The following is a 23,164-nucleotide window of genomic DNA, read 5'->3' on the forward strand; positions in this document are numbered from 1 at the left end:
CGAGATCCCTGCCCTGGGAGAACTCAGAACAAGAATTCTGCTCCATAAAAGCAGAGCAATATGGTGCCTTTAACCAGACAGCACCCTTGGCATCCATGCAGGGACCTCCTTCCCTCTCAAGGGTTGGTGGTCATTCTCACCTTCCTCCAATTCAAAACCTAAACCCCTCCCCCCTTTTCCTTCTGAAAGCGAGGAGATGCAGACACAACAGGTCCCCCTCATCCCTGCTCCACAGTGTAGGAATAATCCCATGAGGCCATCACCCCCACTTGCCTTTTTTCCTTCTTTTCTAAACAGAAATCCACAACTGACCACAATCCTGTGGGTCAGCAAACGACCAAGCCAGACATTTTTTAAAGCAGATGGTCCTGCTTTGAAAAACCTACTTTGCCCCCATTCCAGTTGATTAAATGCACCCATACGGGTCAGGATTTGTTCACTTCAACCTGAATATTTGCGTCTCATTTGTTTTGAGTTTGTTTGTTTTTCGCCCCGTCTGAAAATCTCTTCCAAGCTCGAGGGAGATTTCTGTATTAAAGAAACGTGTGTTTTCTTAACATCCACAGGCGAGGGAACGAGACCTCTTTTGTTTCCTCGAGAAGGTCTGGAGGACGTCGAGTTATTGAAAACGCGGACGGTTCTGAAGAGGATATGGACGCTCGCGATGCAGACTTCAACGGAACCAAAGCCAGTGAATGAACAACTTGCTCAAAACAGGGCAGAACCAAACCCAGTGGACTCCTCTTAGCACCGTCTAAATCCATTTTCAAACTCCAAACATCACAGACACCCCTCACGATGAATATAAAGACCACTACCCTGCATTCAGGGCATCAACTTAAGTTTGGAACGATGTACCAAAGGAGAAAAACCCAACAGGAGACACAGACACACCCACTCCCTCTGCCAAGAACTGTGCAGAGATTTTGAATTTTTAGAAAAATATATCCACGGTAACTAATCACTGGCAACTTAGTTTACATGAATTGGGGAGAAAGTCACCACAATGGGTGCCACTGTCCCCACCCCCAGCCCTTCCTGCCCTGTGGACTCTTCCATCGTCCCGGTGGGCCCTGGTTTGAAAATTCCTCTTCCCTCCGGTTCCCGCACATCAGATGCACACAGTTCACCGAGACCAAGTGCCTTCTGTAATCACATGAATTAAAAAGGAGACGCCGCTCAAACAGCTAAGAGCAGGAATGTCACACTGTTTTATATGCACCCCAGCTGTACTTAAGGGCACCCTCACTAATAAAAGGTTATAAATCACTAGAACGGAGTTGACTTTTCTGTTGTTTTCTAGAGAAAAAGGATGGGGTGGGGTGGGGGGTGGCCTCATTTAATCCTCAAGACAACCCTATGAAGTCAGGGTTATTATTTCACTAAATGGGGAAACTGAGGCCCAGGGAGGTGAGATGAATCGTCTGAGACCCCACAACTGGCCAAGAGAAGAGCAGACACGCAGAGTGAGTGTGAGTGAGGGGCTCCTCCACACAGGAGGTGGGTGGCTCGAGGCCCAGGGAGTAGGACCATGCCCGGGAAGAACATATTTATCAATCAAAACAGCACGTATTTAATGTGAAGAATATGAGTTCCTTGAATGTTTGAGTTAAAACACAAGACTTTGCCCGGCAGGGCTCGGCAAATTTTTTCTATAAAGGCCCAGGAAGTTGAGTATTTTAGCCTCCATCATGGTCTCTGTCACATTTTTGTCTTTTAAAAAAAAAAATTAAACCACCCTTTAAAAATGTAAAAACCGTTCTTGGCGTGAGGGCCATAAAAACCAGGCCTGGGCCCGTCCCTTCCTTGGCCTGCGTGTCCTAGACAGAGATCCCTAGTGAAGTTTCCACTAAACACATGATTCCATACACCAACTCCATGGGATCAAACAGACTGAAAAGAGGGGAATTACAGAAACCAAGGACGCACTGAATGACCAAATGCTAATACACCCTGAACAGGACACACACGTGTCCCAATACAATTCTAAGAAGCTGACTCAAAAGGAAATCTTTAAAAAAGTAGTTTTTTCATAGTCACTTGGTTAAAAAAACAAAAGTTTTTCATCACCAGATAGCAAACACAGAAGCACAAAGGCAGCAGCATTTACTGACCACCACAAACTAGCTGAAAATCAGTTTCTCTTGATTTTATTGTTCTTTTAAAAAAATAAAAGTACATCTTTTACTGATATAGGTTAGAATGTTGCCAGGGCAACAAAGTGGGCACTCAAGTTTAATTCTCTGCTGAATTTCAGTAGCATTTGAAAAGTTCTGTTTTCAACTCAAGGATATTTTTGCTGTTCTTTTGGAAAAATAACTTAGTAACAGAAGGCCGTTAAGCTGCACGCACGCGCTGGAATTCATGTGTTCTTTTTACTTGCGTCCAAAGTGTGAGACTGCCGTTCACAACCAGCAGGGATGAGCTGCACGCCATCTGTGTGGAAATCCTGGGTTCGTTTCTTCTTTAATAAGGAACCTCCCACCGACAGTCCGGTGGTTTAATCTTATCCGAAGGTCACCCCAATTATTTCATCAAGGCTTTGAATGAAGTCCTGTTCTTAGGGGCTGCATTACCAAGGCCATCACACCCCAGGGACCCTAAGGGTCCTGAAGCAGAGGTCACCCCCAGGCCAGGACAGAGGGGCTCAGGACAACTTACAGCCAGGATTGGCCTGAAGAGGACACAGAGTTTCTACTGACCTGGTCCCACAAAACATACTCTGAAACTCAAGCATGCCTCTAAAAGCCTCAGCGAGAGGCAGATTAAAAAGTCTCAGAGGTACACCACACCACAGTTTAAATAAAAGGTACATGCCTGTTCTGTTCTTCACCCCTAGATGTGATTTCAGTGCACTGATCCCTGCTGTGCCAAAGAGCACTGGAGATTTTATTCTGGAAGAAGCTCCAGCAAAGTGGGGGCCGGAGTGAGCCTGAGATGGGCTCAGACCCCACTTTGTAGGTGTCCCCGGTCATGAAAAACACCTCTCAAGACCAACCAGGACTCAGGTCTGCTGAAAATGATGGGGCAGCCTCAGCACCCACGTTGCCATTTCCAGAGGGTCCGCTTTGTCCCTGTCCATTGGCAACACCCCGACAAGGAGGCCGGGGGTTATGAGATGGCATTTCCTGGGGACGACCACCCGGGGCCACAGGCGATCCCCGCCCCCCACCGTCACTGGCTAGTACGACTACTTGCTCGTATTTCTCAAACTAACTTAAGAAAAACAAAAACCTAGTTTAAACAGGGAAGGAGGGTAAAATGACTCCTGCACAGACACCAGGGCCTTGGCTTCCGTGGATTTCCTAAAGCAACATCTTGACTACACCCTGGGCTGATGGCAGCGATGGTGAGGAAATATTTGAAGGCGGCTTCCCAAATTCCAGGCGTTTTCCCAACCTTCAGACAGAGCAAACCAAATTAGGCGGACATTACAGCTGTTATAGACTGGCTAGCACTGGGGCCCACAAAGTTATAAGAGTGAATATCAAGAGTGAATGATATTCACTCTTGAGTGAATATCAACATGAATATCAAGAGTGAATATCAAGGTCGGGAGCAGTGTCTCACTGGGTCTCCATTTTCTCTCCTGTGAAATGACGAAAAGGACACTGGCTATCTAGGGCTCACATGCCCAAGGCCACGCAAAAAGCCCAGTCGCAGAAGACGCTCCAAAAAAGCTCCAAAAAAACACCCACATCTAAAGGTCCGGAAGTTATGTGCACGCTGGGGAGAATGACTCTTCATTTCTTGTCCTCTGTCTGCCACTGACCGCCCCCAAATTTACGTGGCCTGGGGTCCAGTGAGATGGTGGCACATCTTACAGAATTCTAGAATCTGGAAGCTGCACTGATTTTCTTCAGGCAAGAAAATAAATGAAGCTGCTAGAGGTCAGATTTGTGTTTTCCAATCAGGTGACTGGCTTCAGGAATCTAGTCTGGCTGATTTAGTTTCCTGAAGGCTCTAAAGGTTAAAAAAAAAAAATCCTCTTTTGGGGGAAGCAGAGCAGTGTTTGAAGCTTGAGTCCTGAACAAGGGAGTGATTTATACAAAGAACATTCTCACAGCATGACCAGGAGCTGGGGCTGCAGAATCAAGTAATAAAAATGACCCTCTCCTTGGCCGTTTGCCTAAACCAGCAGACACCACCTAACTCTGTCTTAAGGGATGGGGGAGAGGATAATACCTCATTGACATAATCCTGCGACTTTGAAAAATGGCTATGGGTCAGGGGTCAGAGGCTCCCGACACTGAGGAGGAAAAGCAGAAGGTACTGACCCTTTGTCACCGAGAGGCACGCTGGTGCTGCCTGGCCGTCTGTCGCCGCCGTCTCTGTTCTTGCTCCCCCACCCTGAGGCTGGGCCACTGGGTCGGTTTGGGGACTGATCATACACGAAGTTCCGGCAGGAAGCAAGTTTGGACTCCAGAGCCTGGAGAGAAATATGCCTTCCTGTCTCAAGCTGAAGACAAGAAGTCTTGCCTCTCACCAGAGCCCATACACATAATAATAGCTTAAGACAGTGGTTGTCAAACTGGGTTGTGTGTTAGAATCCCAAAGCGTGCCCCACCCCATCCCCAAATTCAATGTACGTCCAACTCGTAGAACTGGTAGTCTAAGATATTTAGGAGCTTCCAGAAGAGTCCCCAACCCAACCTATGATTTAAGTCTGCCTACAAGAAATATGAAATCAACTTTTGGAATCATTCACTCTCTCCGCTACCTTGTAAAACATGCACCAAGTGGCAGGAGGTTTGAGGAAGGACTTGCCTCGCTGTAAACAGACCCTCTGGAAACCAAATGGGTACTGAGATCACCCTGAGCTTCTGTATACTCTAACTAAACATAAAAACCTGCTTATATAACAGCAATCCAAAAAAACAAAAGCCGAAAGGAAAAACATAGAAAACGAGTTGCAAGCTTCCATTAACTCTGAATGCATACATTCTGGTCAATGACAGACTGGCAGGACTTAAACTCTGTGGCTTTCCAGGCATCATTTTTAAAACTAAGAAAAACTACAGAGAATATCTATATGATTTCTTTTATTTATTTATTTTTTTACGTGGGCCTCTCACTGTTGTGGCCTCTCCCATTGCGGAGCACAGGCTCCGGACGCACAGGCCCAGCGGCCATGGCTCACGGGCCCAGCCGCTCCGCGGCATGTGGGATCCTCCCAGACCGGGGCACGAACCCGCATCCCCTGCATCGGCAGGCGGACTCCCAACCACTGCGCCACCAGGGAAGCCCTATGTGATTTCTTAAGCACAAAAGACTCCTTCCCTGGAATTAACATAAAACCTATAAGGTCACGTTCTCTGCCCTAGCCTTTCAAGATTTTCCCTTTAACTCCCTGAGAAATTAAGAAAAGGGAAGGCAATTTTCAAATGTTTCTCAGTTTTTTCAAATTAAGAAAAAATATCATAGATATCATCCGAATCTCCCAAATTGCCAGGGAAAATGGTACAGGCAAAGAAAGATATATCCGGGGATCAAAGGGTGACTCAGGGTCAGAGCCCGGGTGTTTGTCAGAAACAACACTCATAGAAGCGCAGAGACTGTAAGGGACACGAGAGCCAGGGCGACACCTGCACCTCATGAAGGCTCCGCCAGAGGGGAAGCAATAGGTAAGGTCACCCCTCAAGTCCCCTGAAGACAGAAGACACCACACGGACCCAGGGAAAGCGCTGTCTTACCCCCACTTTCCGCAGCAGGTCTCCCACAATGTTGAGGGCAGATATCCGGGCCGCCGGTGTGAGGGGGGTCCCCCCAGTGGAGTCGTCCAGACCTGCGTGAAAGGGTGCACACATGACACCAACACACACTCAAAAGTATGTGCACTAACGTCTCTGAACGTGAAACCCGGGGGTGGGCGAGCAAGCCCGTCTGATCCCAACGCTGCCGTTTCGGTCAGTGGTTTGTTGCCTAACATAACAAGAGCATCTGATGACCAACTTCTTGCAGCCTTATAATGACTATACTTAATATTTATCTTTACCTGCTATTCTTTTTAAACAAAATCAAAACAGGCCCTCTTAAACTTCTAGGAATTCCATACAGTTAATTAACATTAACAGCATCTGAACAAGCCCCACTGGTAAGGGTTCTGCTCCTCAGAGCCTCCTCTCTCTTCAAAGCAGGGCTCACGCAGCAGCAAAACCAGCATCACCTGGGTGCTTGTTAGAAACAGGACCTCAGGCCCTGTCCAGACCTGCTAAATCTGAGGCCCAGCTGAGTCATGTGCTTATTCAAGTGTGGTCTAGACTGGGATTGTGGAAACCTCACTCTCTTCATCCTGGGCACAAGCTGAGGGACAGGGAGCATGTGGTGGTGTAACCCCGGGAGCCGGCCTGCCATTTGCCAGCTGCATGATGTCAGGCCAGCTCCTTAACTCAGGGCCTCAGTCTCCTCATTCATCACATGGGGACAGCACTTGCATTACTTGCGTCTTGGGCCGTGGTGTGAATCCAGTGAGGTCATATGTAAATACAAAGCACAGTAAGCAGAGGGACTGGCATATCCTAAGTGCTCAATAATTGTCTATTTTTATTATTTACTATTAAGTGGCCCTCAGAGCCTCACAGTTAATCAGTCAGCAGGGTGGCTGGGGAAGAACTCAGATTTCTTGGTTTTTACTGCATAGCACAGGTTATGCTGGGTCCAGTTCTAGATGATGTATTGCTGGACCCACAGAATGCTTTTTAAATTTTTTATTTGGTTACTGAAATTTTTAATTTGGGAGATTTCATATTAGACAAGAGGATTTCTGGCTTCTGGTGAAGAGTGGAGTGTCTGCTGGGCCCACACCTCTTGCGGTAGAAGCAGAGTGGCAGCTGCCCCTCTGGATGAGGCTTCCATTCTCTAGTTTGCCACAGACTCCACTACTCCCTACTGTCTTACATCCAAGAGGCTCCTCCCGCCCACCACAATGGTCTGCCCCTGTGAGCACCCCAGTTTGCTGCCTGCTGTACAGCCTGGTCCTGCTTCTCTCTCACCCAGGACCTGCCCCAGTTCTCACCCAGGAAAGCTTTGTGAAGCCAAGAGAACCCTCCTGATTCCCATCCTCCTTACCACGTCTGAACATCCCAGGTGTGTTTAAGCTAGAGCTGGGTCCTCGATGAGCTATGGGGGTGGATGGCACGGAACCAGTGGCCTGTACAGCTGTGTCTGTCCTTTCAGCTTCCACAGAGCTGGGCATGGGGGTCCTGGGTTTCTCCTGCTTTTGCTGCACAGCCAATTCTTGCCGCAAATCTGGGCCAGGAAAAGGATTCAGATTAAGTCCCTGCTTTGAGTGATGGGGCAAGGGGAGGGTCAACAGGAGACACGGGTCAGCAAGAACCACCACCAGAGTGAAAAACTCCAGGTGGAAACTCTGAATGAAGCAAACCCCACAGGACCTTGCCCAGAAGGCTTGCAAAACTACAGGGTTTTTCTTTTCAGTAAAAACAAAAAGGTTTAAAACTATTTTCAAATCATGGCAGTGATACACTACTGCTTTTACTGTTTTAAGAGAATTCAAATGTATCAAGGTATACACAGAATACTAAGTGAAAATGTGCTTTCCCAGCCCGTCCTCAAATGCCCCTCCTTACTCCTAATCACTGTAACATGAGGGAGATCTTCTCAATCCTTTTTCTCTGCATTTCACACAGAGTTTATATGTGTATCTATTAAGCATATAAGATGAATAACTTTTATTAAGCGTAAATAGAAACATACATCTACTATCTATGTGTTTTCCCCCCTTCAATGGTATGTCCTAACAGGCTTTTTTATTTATTTAATTTTTTTGGCCAAGCAGCATGCGGGATATTGGTTCTCCAACCAGGGATCGAACCCGTACCCCCTGCAGTGGAAGCACGGAGTCTTAACCACTGGACCGCAGGGAAGTCCCCTAACAAGCTTTCTATGACTACATTTATATCTATACCGTATTTGTTTGAACAACTGTTTAACATTCCACAAAATAAATCTATGCAATTTACTTAAGCACTTCATTACTGATGGGCATTTAGGAACAACTATCTTTTAAACTTAAAAGAGTTTTTCTTTCTAAACCCCCTTCTACTGGCTACACATTAGAAACCAAATGAATGTCATAAACAATTAATTGGGACTTTAACAAAATCTCTTATGGACCCAACTTGGATGACTTGCTAATGTCTTAGAGTCAGAAAGCTCTACCTTTGGAAGTGCTACCTCCAAAGAGCAAAAGCTGATGAGATTCTGGAGTTCCAAGCCACGTGTATCAGCAGCCATCAAGTCACAAAAGTAATGGGCTGGCTAGCAATTCTATCAACAGGCATTTTCTCCCCACAAAACTCCTGTGCTCCTGCTGAGCATAAAGCGGGTGCTGGGCTTCAATACCCACAAAGGGTCTCTACAGGGTTGGACATCTGACAATTCTTAGCACAGGGTGGGGACCAAGGCTCAGCCTGCCCGGTGTGGTCCCTGCCCTCAGAACACAGGTAATGCTGGGTGATGCTGTGGGACAGGATACCCTCCGGCCAGGAGAGGGCACAACGGTGGTGAAACACACAGAGCAAAGCCAAGGCCTCCTGACCTCTGGCTTCATCCTTCAGTCGCTGAACAGATTCTAGGAGATTCTCCTTCTCGTCCAGTTCGCTCTCCAGGAAGGCATTTCTTTCAATGGCTTGATTCAAGCGCTGTTCAAAGTCCTCAAGAGACATGATCGTGGCCCTGGGTGAGAGACAAGCAAAGCTGCCCAAGACAGCAGACGGTGTATCCGTCTGGCACCTACAGACCCGGGGAGCAAGAAGAGTCATGCACACATGGTGCAAGTCCCAGCTCTGGCATGTCCTAATCCCACAGAGCTGAGCAGGCCCCTCAACGTTCCTGGACCCAGCTCTTCACCTGCACAGTGGGAACCTCTCAGCTCACGAGGTGCACACGGCTGTCCAGGGCGGGGGGTTAAATGAGATCATGTCCATAAAGCACGTAGCAACGAGCCAGGACCTAATTAGGACCATAGACAGGCGCCGGTCAGATGCCACAATGTGGCATGTTCCATCTTGTCTCGGAGACTCACAATGCAGTCAGCATTCAGCATTCAGAACATCCCACTAAAATGCACATGCAATGTAATAACACGCATTTAAACAGCTAAGGGAGGCCATCTTCATCCCTCAGTTACCTTAAAAAGTTAAAAAAGTTCACAACGCCTAGCTCCAGCCCAGCTGCCCTAACCACTGCTTCTTTTGGACAGTGTCGATAGCCACTAGAATGCCGTGTTAAAGGCACTGGCAGGGTTCCCTGGTGGCACAGTGGATAAGAATCTGCCTGCCAATGCAGGGGACACAGGTTCCAGCCCTGGTCTGGGAAGATCCCACATGCTACGGAGCAACTAAGCCCGTGCGCCTAGAGCCCGTGCTCTGCAACAAGAGAAGCCGCTGCAATGAGAAGCCCGTGCACCACAACGAAGAGTAGCCCCCACTTGCCGCAACTAGAAAAAGCCCGCGCACAGCAATGAAGACTCAATGCAGCAAAAAATAAATAAATAAATAAAAGGGTACTGACAAGTGCTGCAATAAGGAAATCTGTTTAACTGTCTGGACAAGCTACCTTCTCTGGGCCTCAGTTTCCTCACATGCAAAGCAGGGGTAATAACAGAACCTCCACATGGGGTGGGGGGCTGGGAAGTGCAGCAACACAGAAAACACACAACAGATGTTTCACACGTAAGTGCTCAATAAATGTCAGCAACTTTTCTCACTGATCCCATGTTTGTCTCCAGAAGACCTTTAACATCCCTGTAACTGTATCTCATGGTGATCAGAAGCATTTGTTTGGAGTGGAACCCATGAGTTAACCTAACACCTTGCTCTAACGTGTAAGACTAGCTAAGTGTCACTGGGCAACTTAACCTCTCTGGGCCTCTGGGCCTCCAACGGCAAAGTGAGGATCAATCATTCATTTATTCACCACTTTCTACTATGTCCAGATTGAGTCGTATTAGTTCCTACCTCAAAGGGTCTTTAGAGGTAAAGAAGATAAAGTTACCAAAAGTGCCTGATTTAAATATCATCCCTTGGGACTTCCCTGGTGGCGCAGTGGTTAAGAATCCGCCTGCCAATGCAGGGGACATGGGTTCGAGCCCTGGTCTGGGAAGATCCCACATGCTGCTGGAGCAACTAAGCCCATGCACCACAACTACTGAGCCTGCACTCTAGAGCCCACAAGCCACAACTACTGAGCCCATGTGCTGCAACTACTGAGCCTGCATTCTAGAGCCCGCAAGCCACAACTACTGAGCCCGTGTGCTGCAGCTACTGAGGCCTGCATGCCTAGAGTCCATGCAAGAGAAGCCACCGCAATGAGAAGCCCGTGCACCGCAGCAAGAGTAGCCCCCGCTCACTGCAAATAGAGAAAGCTTGCACGCAGCAACAAAGACCCAATGCAGCCAAAAATAAATAAATAAATAAATAAATATCATCCTTTGTTGTTTTAAGAGTACAAGACTGTAACCAGTTAAAGGGACCCTAAGGCTGGCATGTCAAACAACAACAAAAGAAGATGAAAGAGCTAGGAATTCATGTAACAGCAAACATGTAAGACTTTATTGTAGGGCACAGAGGCTTGTCAAAATGCAGACATATGATATTTATGAGGAGGAAGACCCTAAATCATAAAGAAATCAATTCTACATAAGTTACCTAATAAGTTTAACACCATCTAATAAAAACATGAACAGGTTTTTACTGGGGGACACAGGCACCAGGGACTGATTTGAAATATGATGTAATAATGAAACAAGAATGGCCAGGAGAGGAATGTTAGCTACAAAAAAGAATGAGATCTCACCATCTGCAACAACATGGGTGGACCTAGAGGGTATTATACTAAGTGAAATAAGTCAGACAGAGAAAGACAAATACCATATATTTCACTTATATGTGGACTCTAAAAAATAAAACAAATGGGGACTTCCCCGGTGGCACAGTGGGTAAGACTCCGTGCTTCCAATGCAGGGGACCCAGGTTCGATCCCTGGTCAGGGAACGAGATCCCACATGCATGCCGCAACTAAGAGTTCAGATGCCATAACCAAGGAGTCCGCCTGCCGCAACTAAGACCTGGCGCAACCAACCAAACAAATAAATCTTAAAAAAAAAAAATTGGCCAAACCAGCATTAAAAAAAAAATAAAAATAAAAATAAATGAACAAATACAACAAAACAGAGTTACAGATACAGAGAATAAACAGGTAGTTGCCAGAGGGGAGGAGGTTAGGGAGAGGAGAGAAATAGGTGAGGAAGACCAAGAGGTACAAACTTCCAGTAGCAAAATAAACGAGTCACAGGTATGAAAAATACAGTGTGGGGAATACAGTCAATAACTATGTAACATCTTTATATGGTGACATCTTAGACATATTGTGGCCATCAGTTTGAAATGTATAGAAATACTGAATTACTATATTGTATAAAAGGAACTAACACAGTAGGTCAATTATGCTTCAAAGCAAACTCATAAAAAAAGAGAGCAGATTTGTGGTTACAGACGCAGGGGAGAGGAGGAAGGGGAACTGGATTAAGATGGTCAAAAGATACAAACTTCTAGCTAAAAGATAAACAAGTACTAGGGATGCAATGCACAACATGATAATTATAATGAACACTGCTCTATGTTATGTATAGAAGTTGTTAAGAGAGTAAATCCTAAGAGTTCTCATCACGAGGCAAACAGCTTTTTCTATTTTTAAATATTGTATCTATATGAGGTGATGGATGTTCACTAAACTTGTTGTGATAATCATTTTATGATGCATATAAGTCAAATCATTGTGCTGTTCACTTAAACGTATACAGTACTATATGTCAATTATACCTCAATAAAACTGGAAGAAAAAATTGGCCAGGAGAACTCTGAAAAAGAAGAGAACAGGGCACTAGCTCCTCTAAATACAAAGAACATGCTCTTTAAAGCCTCAGTAATGAAAAGTGTGCTGCAGAGTGAAACAGTTATACGACCAGACAGACCAAGGAGAGCCAAAGGTCCAGAAATAGATCCAAATACATATGAGAATTTAATTTATGATAAAGGTGGCATCACGAATCATTGATGAAAAGATGGTTGGTTCAGTTCTAGGTCTGGGGACTACCCGGTAGCCACCTGGAAAAAATTAACGTTGGATCCACACCTCATGCTACACCCGAAGATGAATTCCAACTAGATCAAAAATCTAAACTCAGTATTTGGTCAAAATCTACTACTGGCTTCTGGAATGCCAGAGAACCAACTTCAGCGACATTTCTGGCATTCCTGAACCTGTGTGGATCAACGACCCCCCCGCCACTGTACACAATCAGGCCGAGTCTGTAATATCAGCAGAGCACAGCACAGAGACTTATTGTTACTATGTGACTATTTGCTTTCAAATAAAGGTAAGCATCCTAGTTGTCCCCTGAGTGGAAAAAGCTTTATGTCCTTTATATGGTGAAATTCTGTCAACTGATGTATTTGCTTAATTATTATCATAAGAGTAAAATGCTGCAATACATAAAAACTGTGAAAGCTGTTAATCTCATGGACAGTTATGAGAACCTGAAAATAGTTAAGCAGGAAAAGAGATTTTCAGTAAATATGAATATTAAGAGATACATCTGTTAGATAACTAAGAACATATCCTTTTTGAGCCAATAAATACTTAAAAGTCTATGTATCACTTCACACCCATCAGAATGGCCTCCATCCCAAGAACAGAAAATAACAAGTGTTGGTGAGGATGTGGTAGGAATGTAAAATGGTGTGTCATTATGAAAACTGTATGGAGATTCTGTAAAAAATTAAAAGTAGAATTACTGTATGATCCACCAGTCCCACTTCTGGGTACATATCCAAAAGAACTGAAAGCAGGATCTCAAAGAGGTATCCGTACACCCTTGTTCACTGCAGCATTATTCACAAGAGCCAACAGGTGGAAGCAACCCAAGTGTCCACTGACAGATAAATGGATAAAGAAAATGCAGTACATACATGCAACGAAATATTATGCAGCCTTAAAAAAGGGAAATCCTGTCACATGCTACAACACGGACGATTCTCAAGGACATTATGCTAAGAGAAAGAAGCCAGTCACAAAAGGACACATCCTATATGATTCCATTCATATGGAGTTTCTAATGTCAAAATCATAGAAACAGAAAGTAGAAAAGTGATTATCAAGGGCTGAAGGGAACAGGGAGCGGAATTAATGTTTAGTGGGTATAGAGTTTCAATGTTGCAAGATGAAAAAGTTCTGAAGAGCTGTTGGCCAATAATGTGAATACATATAATACTACTGAACTGCACACTTAAAAATGGTTAAGGTGGTAAATTTGATGTCAAATTTTTGACCACAAAAAATTAAAAATAGTCTATGTAGGGAATTCCCTGGCAGTCCACTGTTTAGGACTCTGTGCTTCCACTGCAGGGGCCTGGATTCGATCCCTGGTTGAGGGACTAGGATCACACAAGCCACGTGGCAGAGCCAACAACAACAACAAAAAGTGTCTATGTAATAACACAGACACTTTTTTTTTTTTTTTTTTTGCGGTACACGGGCCTCTCACTGTTGTGGCCTCTCCCGTTGCAGAGCACAGGCTCCGGACATGCAGGCTCAGCGGCCATGGCTCACAGGCCTAGCCACTCCACAGCATGTGGGATCTTCCCGGACCAGGGCACGAACCCGCGTCCCCTGCATCGGCAGGCAGACCCTCAACCACTGCGCCACCAGGGAAGCCCACGTAGATACTTTTTTTAAAAATTAGATTAAATCAATTTTAATCTTCGTTGAACTTTTTGGCATCTTGGCATTCACATATTAAACAAAATACCCTTTAAGGAATATATTTACTTTATAGTTAATTCAGTTAGGCCTGGAGTCTTTCAAGGTTATCCTTTCACAAGGTCATCTCCTTCCTCAGTTAAAAGTGAGTCATTTGGTTTTACAGATGTACAGTTGGAGAGACCAAAATAAGCAAATAGCTGATGATGCTGAGAAATTACTGTTCTTGCAGTAGACTGTCAAATTTTCCACATATAACTATTAAAATTTTATAATGAAATTGTAAACTGTAATGTTTTCAAGTTTTTTTTTAAATAAAACTTCAGTATTCCAGGGCCTCCCTGGTGGCGCGGTGGTTGGGAGTCCGCCTGCCGATGAAGGGGATACGGGTTCGTGCCCCGGTCTGGGAGGATCCCACATGCCGCGGAGCGGCTGGGCCCGTGAGCCATGGCCGCTGGGCCTGCGCATCCAGAGCCTGTGCTCCGCAGCGGGAGGGGCCACAGCAGTGAGAGGCCCGCATACCGCAAAAAGAAAAAAAAAAAAAAAAAAAAAAAAAAAACTTCAGTATTCCAGAACTTTATTTGTTCTATAATGATGATTTTGGGTCTCTACCACTTCTGATTTTAATATTCAACTATTCAGCATCTGGCTAAAATGTGAATCCAATGCATCTTCAGGAGAGAGAAAGAAAGAAAGGAAACATAAAAACACAAGAAGAAAACATAGGCTAATTGCTTTATAAACCTGGGACTGCAGATAAGTTTGCCTACACAGAAATCCAAATAACTTTCAATAGTAACATATGCAATAGACAAAGATGGAAGACAAATGACAAACTCCTAACATTTTCAATTCGTATCATAAACAAATATATAAACATCTAGAAACTGATGAGAAAAAACCAGCAATCCAATTTGAAAACAGGCAAGATGATAAAGAGTTCACAGAAAAAGAAATAAAACAGTTATTAAATATATGAAAAGGAACTCAAGATCACTCATAATTCAGAAATGTACCTATTTGTCACCTATTAGATTGGCAGAAATCCAAAGTTTGAAAAACACTGTTTAGTGAAGCTATTTGGAAAATGGAGACTTACTCACATAGGTGCTGGGAATGGAAATTGGTACAAATGTAGAGAATAATTGGGCAAAACCTATCAAAACACATATGCATATGTCCTTTGACCCAAGAATTCCACTTCTGGGAATCTATTCTACAGATACACATCTATGCAAGCAATGCATATCATTCACTACAGCAACACTTATCACTGCAAAAGAAAGGAAATGCAGCAAATATCCAGCCGTGGGGGGGATGGATAAATAATTATGTATCATACGATACCAACCATACAATAAAATATTATGCACTTGGAAAAAAACAACAACAAAGAATCCTCTGTGTCTTACTACAGAATGACCTCCAAAATCTATTATGTGACAAAGCAAGATGTACAATAATACACATATTCTGTATACAGAATGCTCTTTTGTGGGGGAAAAAACGGGGGGGAATAATACAAATTTCTCTTTGAATTTGAATTTTAAAACTCTACCCCGTTGTATATTATTTTTGAATCACGTGAATGTACTATCTCTTTGTGATAGACTGCATTATTGGTCCCAATTCTTCATCCTCCCTGTAGCCACACCCTTGCTTTGGCCTCATTGTGGGTGGAATGTACTTTCCCACCCCTTGACAGGGCTTGGCTGTGTGACTTGCTTTCATCAATGATATATGGGTAGAAATGATCGTAAGCCAGTGGCTTGCCAAAAATCAGAAAATACTACAAAGCCACAGGAACCAAGTCATTATGGTGTTGGTAGTAATTCATAAATTGCACGTTAGACAAAAAAGGAAGAATCATGAATTAGATTCCAGAATATACAGTCAGTCCTCCACATCTGTAGCTTGCACATCCTTGGTCTCAACCAACTACAAATCAAAATTATTCAGGAAAAAAAAAATCCAGAAAGTTCCAAAAAGCAAAACTTGAATTTGCCACTCACTGGCAACTATTTATACAGATTTTAGATTGTATTAGGTATTATAATTTGACATAATTTAAAGTATATGGGAAGATGCACATAGGTTATATGCAAATGCTATAGCATTTCATATAAGGGATTTGAGCATCCACAAATTTTGGTATCCTCAAGGGTCCTGGAACCAATCCCCCATGGATACCAAGGAACAACTGTGTGGCAGGTTAACATATGACAGAGATGTGTTCAATTCAGTGGAAAAAAGATGGAGTGTTTAACACATAGTACTGGCACAAGTGGCTATCTACCTAATGAAAATAAAATGGGACACATATACTAGGTACAAAAATAAATTACAGGTAGATTAAAAGCATAAGTTAAAACAATTAATAAAAAAATCTTGCAAAAAAAATTAAGAGAATACACGCATAATCAAACGATCAAGGAGATGTCCCTAGTGAAGTCCGGAAACCTAGAAGCTATAAAAGACATAATTGATGACCCCAAAATGAAAAATATTTGTATGAAAAATGATACCACAAAGTCAATAGACAAAAGATTATTTGTAGGGCTTCCCTGGTGGCGCAGTGGTTGAGAGTCTGCCTGCCGATGCAGGGGACGCGGGTTCGTGTCCCGGTCCGGGAAGATCCCACATGCCGTGGAGCGGCTGGGCCCGTGAGCCATGGCCTCTGAGCCTGCGCATCTGGAGCCTGTGCTCCGCAACAGGAGAGGCCACAACAGTGAGAGGCCCGCATACCTCAAAAAAAAAAAAAAAAAAAGATTATTTGTAAAAAATATTTTTCAATGCAGGACAAAAGATGAGCAGCAAAAATACACAAAGAACTCTTACAAAACTGATTTTTTAAAAAAAGGAGGTCCCAATTCTGGTAATAATAAGGTAGCTTGTATCAGACCAAACATCCTATAGATTACAACTACAAACTCTGGGTGAAACGAGAAAAACAATGATCTGAAGGCACTGGCAAAAACCGGAAGGGAGACAACACTTGGAAGAGAGACAACACTTGGAAGAAGGAAAAGCAGTGGCTGAATTCTGCATCTTATAAGCTTTGTGTCTATAGCTCCAGTGATAAAAATCCACCACCTTGGGCCTCCCTGGTGGCGCAGTGGTTGAGAGTCCGCCTGCCGATGCAGGGGATACCGGTTCGTGCCCCGGTCTGGGAGGATCCCATATGCCGCGGAGCGGCTGGGCCCGTGAGCCATGGCCGCTGGGCCTGCGCATCCGGAGCCTGTGCTCCGCAACGGGAGAGGCCACAACAGTGAGAGGCCCGCATACCGCCAAAAAGAAAAAAAAAAAAAAATCCACCACCTTGGCGGAATCCCAAATTCTGCATATAAACTCTTCCCACACCTCTGGCTGACCCCTGAACCATGCATGTGCATGGCAGACTTGAAGCAGCCTAGTTAAAAGCGTCAAACAGGGCTTCCCTGGTGGCGCAGTGGTTAGGAGTCTGCCTGCCAATGCAGTGGGCGCGGGTTCGTGCCCCGGTCTGGGGGGATCCCATGTGCCGTGGAGCGGCTGGGCCCGTGAGCCATAGCCGCTGGGCCTGCACGTCCGGAGCCTGTGCTCCGCAACAGGAGAGGCCACAGCAGTGAGAGGCCCGTGTACCGCAAAAAAAAAAAAAAAAAAAGAAGCGTCAAACAGATTTCACCTACTACCCATCAAAGGGAGACAGAGTTTGGAGTGTGAGTTCAGCCTACTTAACAAACAAACAAATTAGAAACATAACAGAATCCATAGTTTCTGCAACACATCATTCATAATGTCCAGAATATAATCCAAAATTACTAGACATGTGAAAAGCAAGAAAATGTGACCCAAACTCAGTAGAAAAAGCAATCACTGGAACATCTAACATCTGAGATAACCCAGATGTTAGAATTAGCAGAAAAGGATCTTAAAGAAAGTTGTTATAACTATCTCAAGGATGCAAACAAAGAAATCTCAGTAGAGGACTAGGAAATCTAGATCTTAAGTATCTAAAATAAAACATTATTGGAACTGGCTTTAACAGCAGATTGGAGGACGGAAGGAGTCAGTGAACTTGAAACCAGATCAATAGAAATGATCTAATTTGAGGAACCAAGACAAAGAAAATTAGGAAAAGATATGAACAGAGCCTCAGAGACCTGTGTGACAATATCAAAAGGACATGGGACACAACATGTGTGTAGCTGGTGTCCTAGAGGGCAGGAGAGAAAGAAGAGGGCAGCAAAAATCTTTGAGGAAATAATGACCAAAGTTAAATTTGGCAAAAGACAAATTTACAGACCAAAGTGCCCAGCAAACCCCTAACAGGATAAATACATACAAAATCTAGGCACATCACAAACTGCTAAAAACCAAAAATAAAGAGAAATTCTGAGAGCAGCCAGAGAAAAACACCATATTTTTTATACAGGGGAGTGACTATTCAAATGACCACTAACTTCTGACCTCCAGCAAGGAGACCAGAAGACAGCAGAACATCGTTAACATGCTGAAAAAACAAAACAAAACAAAACAAAACAAAACAAAAAACACCTGTCAACCTGGAATTCCACATCCAACGGAAATATCCTTTAAGAATGAAGGCAAAAGAAAGACATTTTCAGATAAACTAAAGCGAGAAGAATTCACCACCAGCAGACCTGCACCACAAGAAACCCTAAGGGAAGTTCTTCAAGCTGAAGGGAAATGATAACCAGAGGGAAACTTCAAGAAGGAATGAACCAGAAACTGTAAATCTGTGGGTAAATATAAAAGGCTATCTCTTTACTCTCTTACCTTCTCGCATTACGGCTATCGCATAAAGTTCAAGGATGGTAAGTGAAACTCTAAGGTTGCAAGGCCGTTGCATTTGGTTCATTATTAATGAAGTAGACTGAAAAGTTGAGCGTGTGTATTGGGGTCCCTAAAGCAACCACAAAAAAGAATGCAAGGAGCTGTGGGTGCAGTGCCAAGGGCCCGTGTCTCAACAGGAGTGTGGGGCATGTGCACATTTATCCACACTGATGAAACTGTATACTTCTTAAGATCTGTGCGTATCGCTGTATGTAATTTATATCTAAATCTTAAGAAAAAAAAAAGTGCCTGGCTCAGAGTAGTTATTCAATAACTTATTATTGTTAGTATTCTGCTAAACTTCAGAACATCAATTTAAGAAATACTGTCCTACCTTAGGGCCTATTTACTGAGCACATGCTTGTCCTTCTGCCTGGAATGTTCTCACCGAATACTCTTCCCCTAGGAAGAGTGAAAACGCCTAGGCATGCCTCGGTCTTAGCCTGAATGGCATTTCCTTTGGGAAGCCTTGCCTAATATTCTCCCGGCAATAGACAAATTAATATAGTCAATCACATGCTCCCACAGCACCCTGGACTTGCAGCACCTGCTGCCTGTTGCCCATTTCCTATGAGGCTGTAGGACCCACAAGGGCACTGGTTTTGCTCACTGCTGAATTCTCTACCCTCAGCACAGTGCCTCGTACCCAGAGACAAAAGGCTCCCAAACCTCTTTTCTCCTTCCCAACGTACCGTTTGGCTCTTTCCAGGTCATCATTGGCTTGCTCCAGCTCTCTGATGTATTTCTGAAGTTGATCTTTAATGGCTTTTGTCTGGGCAAGGTCATCCTCTAAGGCTGAGATCTGCCGGTACCCTTCAGAATGCTGCGTTTCAAACTTCTCCTGAAGGACAGAATCAACACTGAGTGAATGATTTAAGACTCCCGACAAGGATGTTTATCCCCCTTCCCTGTCATCTCCTTAGGACACTGAAGGTTAATCCTGGGACATAACGCTCTCTGTTGCAGTGCATGTGTGTTGTCCCTAGCTGCTGAGCATCCATTCCTCCCCCTCTGCACAGCCCACTGGCACGCCAATTTCTTTATAATTAATTTATTTTTATTATTTATTTATTTATTTTTGGCTGTTGGGTCTTTGTTGCTGCATGTGGGCTTTCTCTAGTTGCAGCGAGCGGGGGCTACTCTTCGTTGCAGTGCGCAGGCTTCAGTAGTTGTGGCTCGCGGGCTCTAGAGCGCAGGCTCAGTAGTTGTGGCGCACAGGCTTAGTTGCTCCACAGCATGTGGGATTCTTTCCGGACCAGGGCTCGAACCCGTGTCCCCTGCACTGGCAGGCAGATTCTTAACCACTGCACCACCAGGGAAGTCCCACGCCAATTTTTTTAGGGGATTTCTCTCTCCCTTATTCTAGGATCTTTGTGGGACCAGCCTTCCCATCACACTCACTCAGGACGCCAGAGGACAAGCCTAAGCTCAGTCAGGAGAACCTTCTGTCCACAGACATGGACTCTTAAGCAAATGAGGGATGATGGGGGAACAGGGGGCCATCAAGCTGTCAAGTCCCGAGTGCTTCCTGAGCATCTTATACCCTGCCCCCTCCCACACTGGTCCCTGCAGCCTCTGGTATCAAGCAGCCCCCAAGAATCTTCAAAGCAATCATTTTGCGCAAGGTGTCCACAGCCACAGAAAGCCTCATAAACCTCTCCGAGCCTGATCCACAAGGGCAATACCGACGCACTTCACATGATATCCCTGGATTACAGACAGAATAGCAGGAATCACAACGACTTTGTTGCCTGTGCCTCACAGTCAGATCAGGACATCATGGACTCAGTTTGACAACTGTTCTGACTTTGTGACCCAGGACACTCTCCCTGTGGCATGGGGGAGTTAGGAACTTCTGGGCCTCTGAGGAGGGAGAGAGAGAAGGGAGGGAGGGAAAGGGAGGCAGGAGGGAAGGGAAGAAGGAAAAAAACAAAACTGTTGTTTTTACCAAAAGAAGCTTAGTGTGATCTAGCTGGTGCTTTCCAAGGCAAGGCACAGCCCAGATGATGTCTCAACAACCTGCTGCTGCCCAGCTTCGGCAGCTAACATTTACCGCAGGTCTACTCGGCGCCAGCCTCTGGGCTCAGGACGCTGTTTTTGTTGCCTCATTTAACGCCATTTCAGAGACATGGGAACTGGGGCTCAGTCACTTCGTCAGCCCAAAGTCAACTAGAAGCACATGACTGAGCTAAGATCCATCCTGGCCACCTGGGCTTGCGCTCTTAGAACAACTACGCTAAACTGCCCTCAACCACTTCCATCCAGGTCACGTGGGAACTGATCACATGTGCGCGCACGCACGCACGCGCGCGCTCACTCACTCACTCACTCACTCACTCCGGCTCTGGCTCCTCTCTCAAATTACTTTCCATCATCAAACACCCTTGCCACCTTTCCTTCATCTACAAACATGAAAGAAAACACTCACTTCCCACAGGAAAGGCCCAAGTCTAATTAGAAAGTTAGAAAAACAGGCCAACTCCTCTTCTTGAGTCAGTCGAGTAAACAAAGCTGTTGCTAGAAACAGTTTGGAGGCGCTGGGGAGAGTGATGTAATGGTGACCGGGCCAGAGAGGCGTGGCCAGAGCCATGGTGAAAGAAGAAGGGCCACAGAACAGGCAGATTATTTACAAGGCGAGGACAGGGAGGGGTGTCACATCCTCACGCTGCTCGGTCTCCTCTGATACTGTTTCCTGGCTATGAGCACAGGAAGTGTCTTGGCTCAGACAAGCAGGGGCAGACCAGGCCCAGGCACGGGCGAATTCCCAGGCGTGGCTCTGATGGCTTCCCACCCTTGATTTGGGTGCCTCCCCAAATAAAACAGGAGGGGTACAGGATCCTAGGTCACTAACTTAAGTTCCAACACAGGTTCCAAGAAGACACAGTTACTGGGCTTGTCCACCAGCATAAGGATTCAAATGTTGTCCTTTGAACTTGGGGACATGAAAAGCTGTTGAGCTTTCATTTGGGGCTAATTATAATAAACTGTCAGCTGATGGAGGCATCAATAGATGCTCTGTTGGATGCCTTACAAGCATTTTTATTCAACTTGCAATGAATAAGCCACTTGTCAAGGAGTCTGACTCAGTTGAAGACTTTCCTCTTAGGTGACAGAAATATGTGCTGGGGGCAGTTCTTCACTCCAAGGTAGTTCTGTTTCCTCGCGTGCTCCACACCCTGTGTCTCGTGAACCTGCCATGTGGTTGTAATGAAGAGGTCTTCTGCTGGTTCAATGGCTCAGTCTGGAAGTGGTTAATTACTTAGCAACTGCATGATATTTAGTCAGCATGTCCTCCTACCCTCTCCAAATGATGGTTCATACCACTAGTCTTCCCATCCCTGAGCCCCCTTCAGTGTAAGGGCTGTAAAGATTCCCCAGTGCCTAGGGCAGGGGCCAGGCTGTTAACAAAATGAGTGACGTGGGCCACGTGTAGCAGCAAAAGACACTCAGTCCCCGGTGTCAAGAGTTGGAGGGGAAAGGACAGAAGTGGGGACTGGGGCAAACTGGAGAAGGCTTGCTCTGCCTAAGCAACCACAACTCAGCTTTTTGCCGGTGTGGAAGAAGGCCGGCCTGGGGTAGCGAGATCCACCAAAGGAAGATCAAAGGAAGTCAGAAATCTAAGGTTTTACAAGAAGCTCACAACTCTGAATGTTGATACTAAACATTAAAAAAAAAAAAACCACTAAAGGTATAAATTTTACTATCAAAAGAACAAACTATAAGCAAACCCTCACCTCTAGTTAACAGCCTACTGCAGTATTTACAGGGAAGTGGACAGATGTTGGTGATTCACTTTGAAATGCATTGGGAAGACAGACTGATGGATGGATAGATATATAATAAAGCAGGTATGTATGGCAAAGGTCATTGGTAGAGCCCAGGTGGTGGATACAGGTGTTCACTGGAAAATTCTTTCAACCCTACTGTGTGCTTGAAAACTTTCATGATACAATGTTGAGTGAAAACCACTAAAGGCTTAAGCAAACAACATCTATGGGCCAGACTGACCTGTGGGTGGCCAGCTTAGGCTCTGTGGTATATGCTGCAAAAGCTTAAGAGTCCACTGCTCAGTTTCTACGGTGTGTGTGGTCCTTCCTCTGCTACTCCTCACCCCTCAATCCCCAATCCATTTGTTGGCCCCGCTTTCTCCCATGTGCTAGTAAAGCCAGATTCCCAAGGTCCACTTGACAGTCATTCTTGCCCGTGTCTGTGGCAGTTCCATATTAACTCTTCATCAAACCCTTGCACACCAAGTTGTGGACACACACACACACACACACACACACACACACACACACACCCCACCACCACCACCCCCACCCACCCACCACCCCCGCAGCTCAAGTCCCTCCCATCTCTTCCATGATGCTGTCTCCAGCCCGTGCAAATCTCTCAGGAGGATCTCCTGGTCAGTGCCACATAACTGACCATCTTTTTGCTAAGTGCTTCCAGCTGTTAGGTTTGTCCTCCCCGCAAAGCTTCCAGAGGGCAAGGGACACATCTTCTTCCACTGTGCACCTAGCCCTGGACTCACACTGCAGGGCCTTGG

At 45.2% G+C, this 23,164-nt stretch overlaps 2 protein-coding genes across 3 annotated transcripts in view; one reads left to right on the plus strand and one right to left on the minus strand.

Annotated features, from left to right (window-relative positions):
* The window catches only part of MYH11 (myosin heavy chain 11), a 126,527-nt gene extending 125,258 nt beyond the window's left edge, over positions 1 to 1,269 (plus strand). For both annotated transcript variants that reach the window (XM_081257429.1, XM_081257430.1), the window contains one exon: positions 567 to 1,269. In XM_081257429.1, the coding sequence (XP_081113555.1) occupies positions 567 to 699 (133 nt within the window). In that variant the 3' untranslated portion in view covers positions 700 to 1,269. The remainder of the gene's footprint in view (positions 1 to 566) is intronic.
* An 859-nt stretch (positions 1,270 to 2,128) lies between these two features.
* The window catches only part of NDE1 (nudE neurodevelopment protein 1), a 30,236-nt gene continuing 9,200 nt past the window's right edge, over positions 2,129 to 23,164 (minus strand). The window contains exons 4-9 of the mRNA XM_081257431.1: positions 19,308 to 19,456; positions 8,561 to 8,697; positions 7,069 to 7,248; positions 5,694 to 5,785; positions 4,278 to 4,429; positions 2,129 to 3,399 (exon numbers count right to left, since the gene is read on the minus strand). Of these exons, the coding sequence (XP_081113557.1) occupies positions 3,306 to 3,399; positions 4,278 to 4,429; positions 5,694 to 5,785; positions 7,069 to 7,248; positions 8,561 to 8,697; positions 19,308 to 19,456 (804 nt within the window). The 3' untranslated portion in view covers positions 2,129 to 3,305. The remainder of the gene's footprint in view (positions 3,400 to 4,277; positions 4,430 to 5,693; positions 5,786 to 7,068; positions 7,249 to 8,560; positions 8,698 to 19,307; positions 19,457 to 23,164) is intronic.

This window comes from Mesoplodon bidens (genome assembly GCF_964165515.1).
Source record: "Mesoplodon bidens genome assembly, chromosome: 15".
Taxonomy (NCBI): domain Eukaryota; kingdom Metazoa; phylum Chordata; class Mammalia; order Artiodactyla; family Ziphiidae; genus Mesoplodon; species Mesoplodon bidens.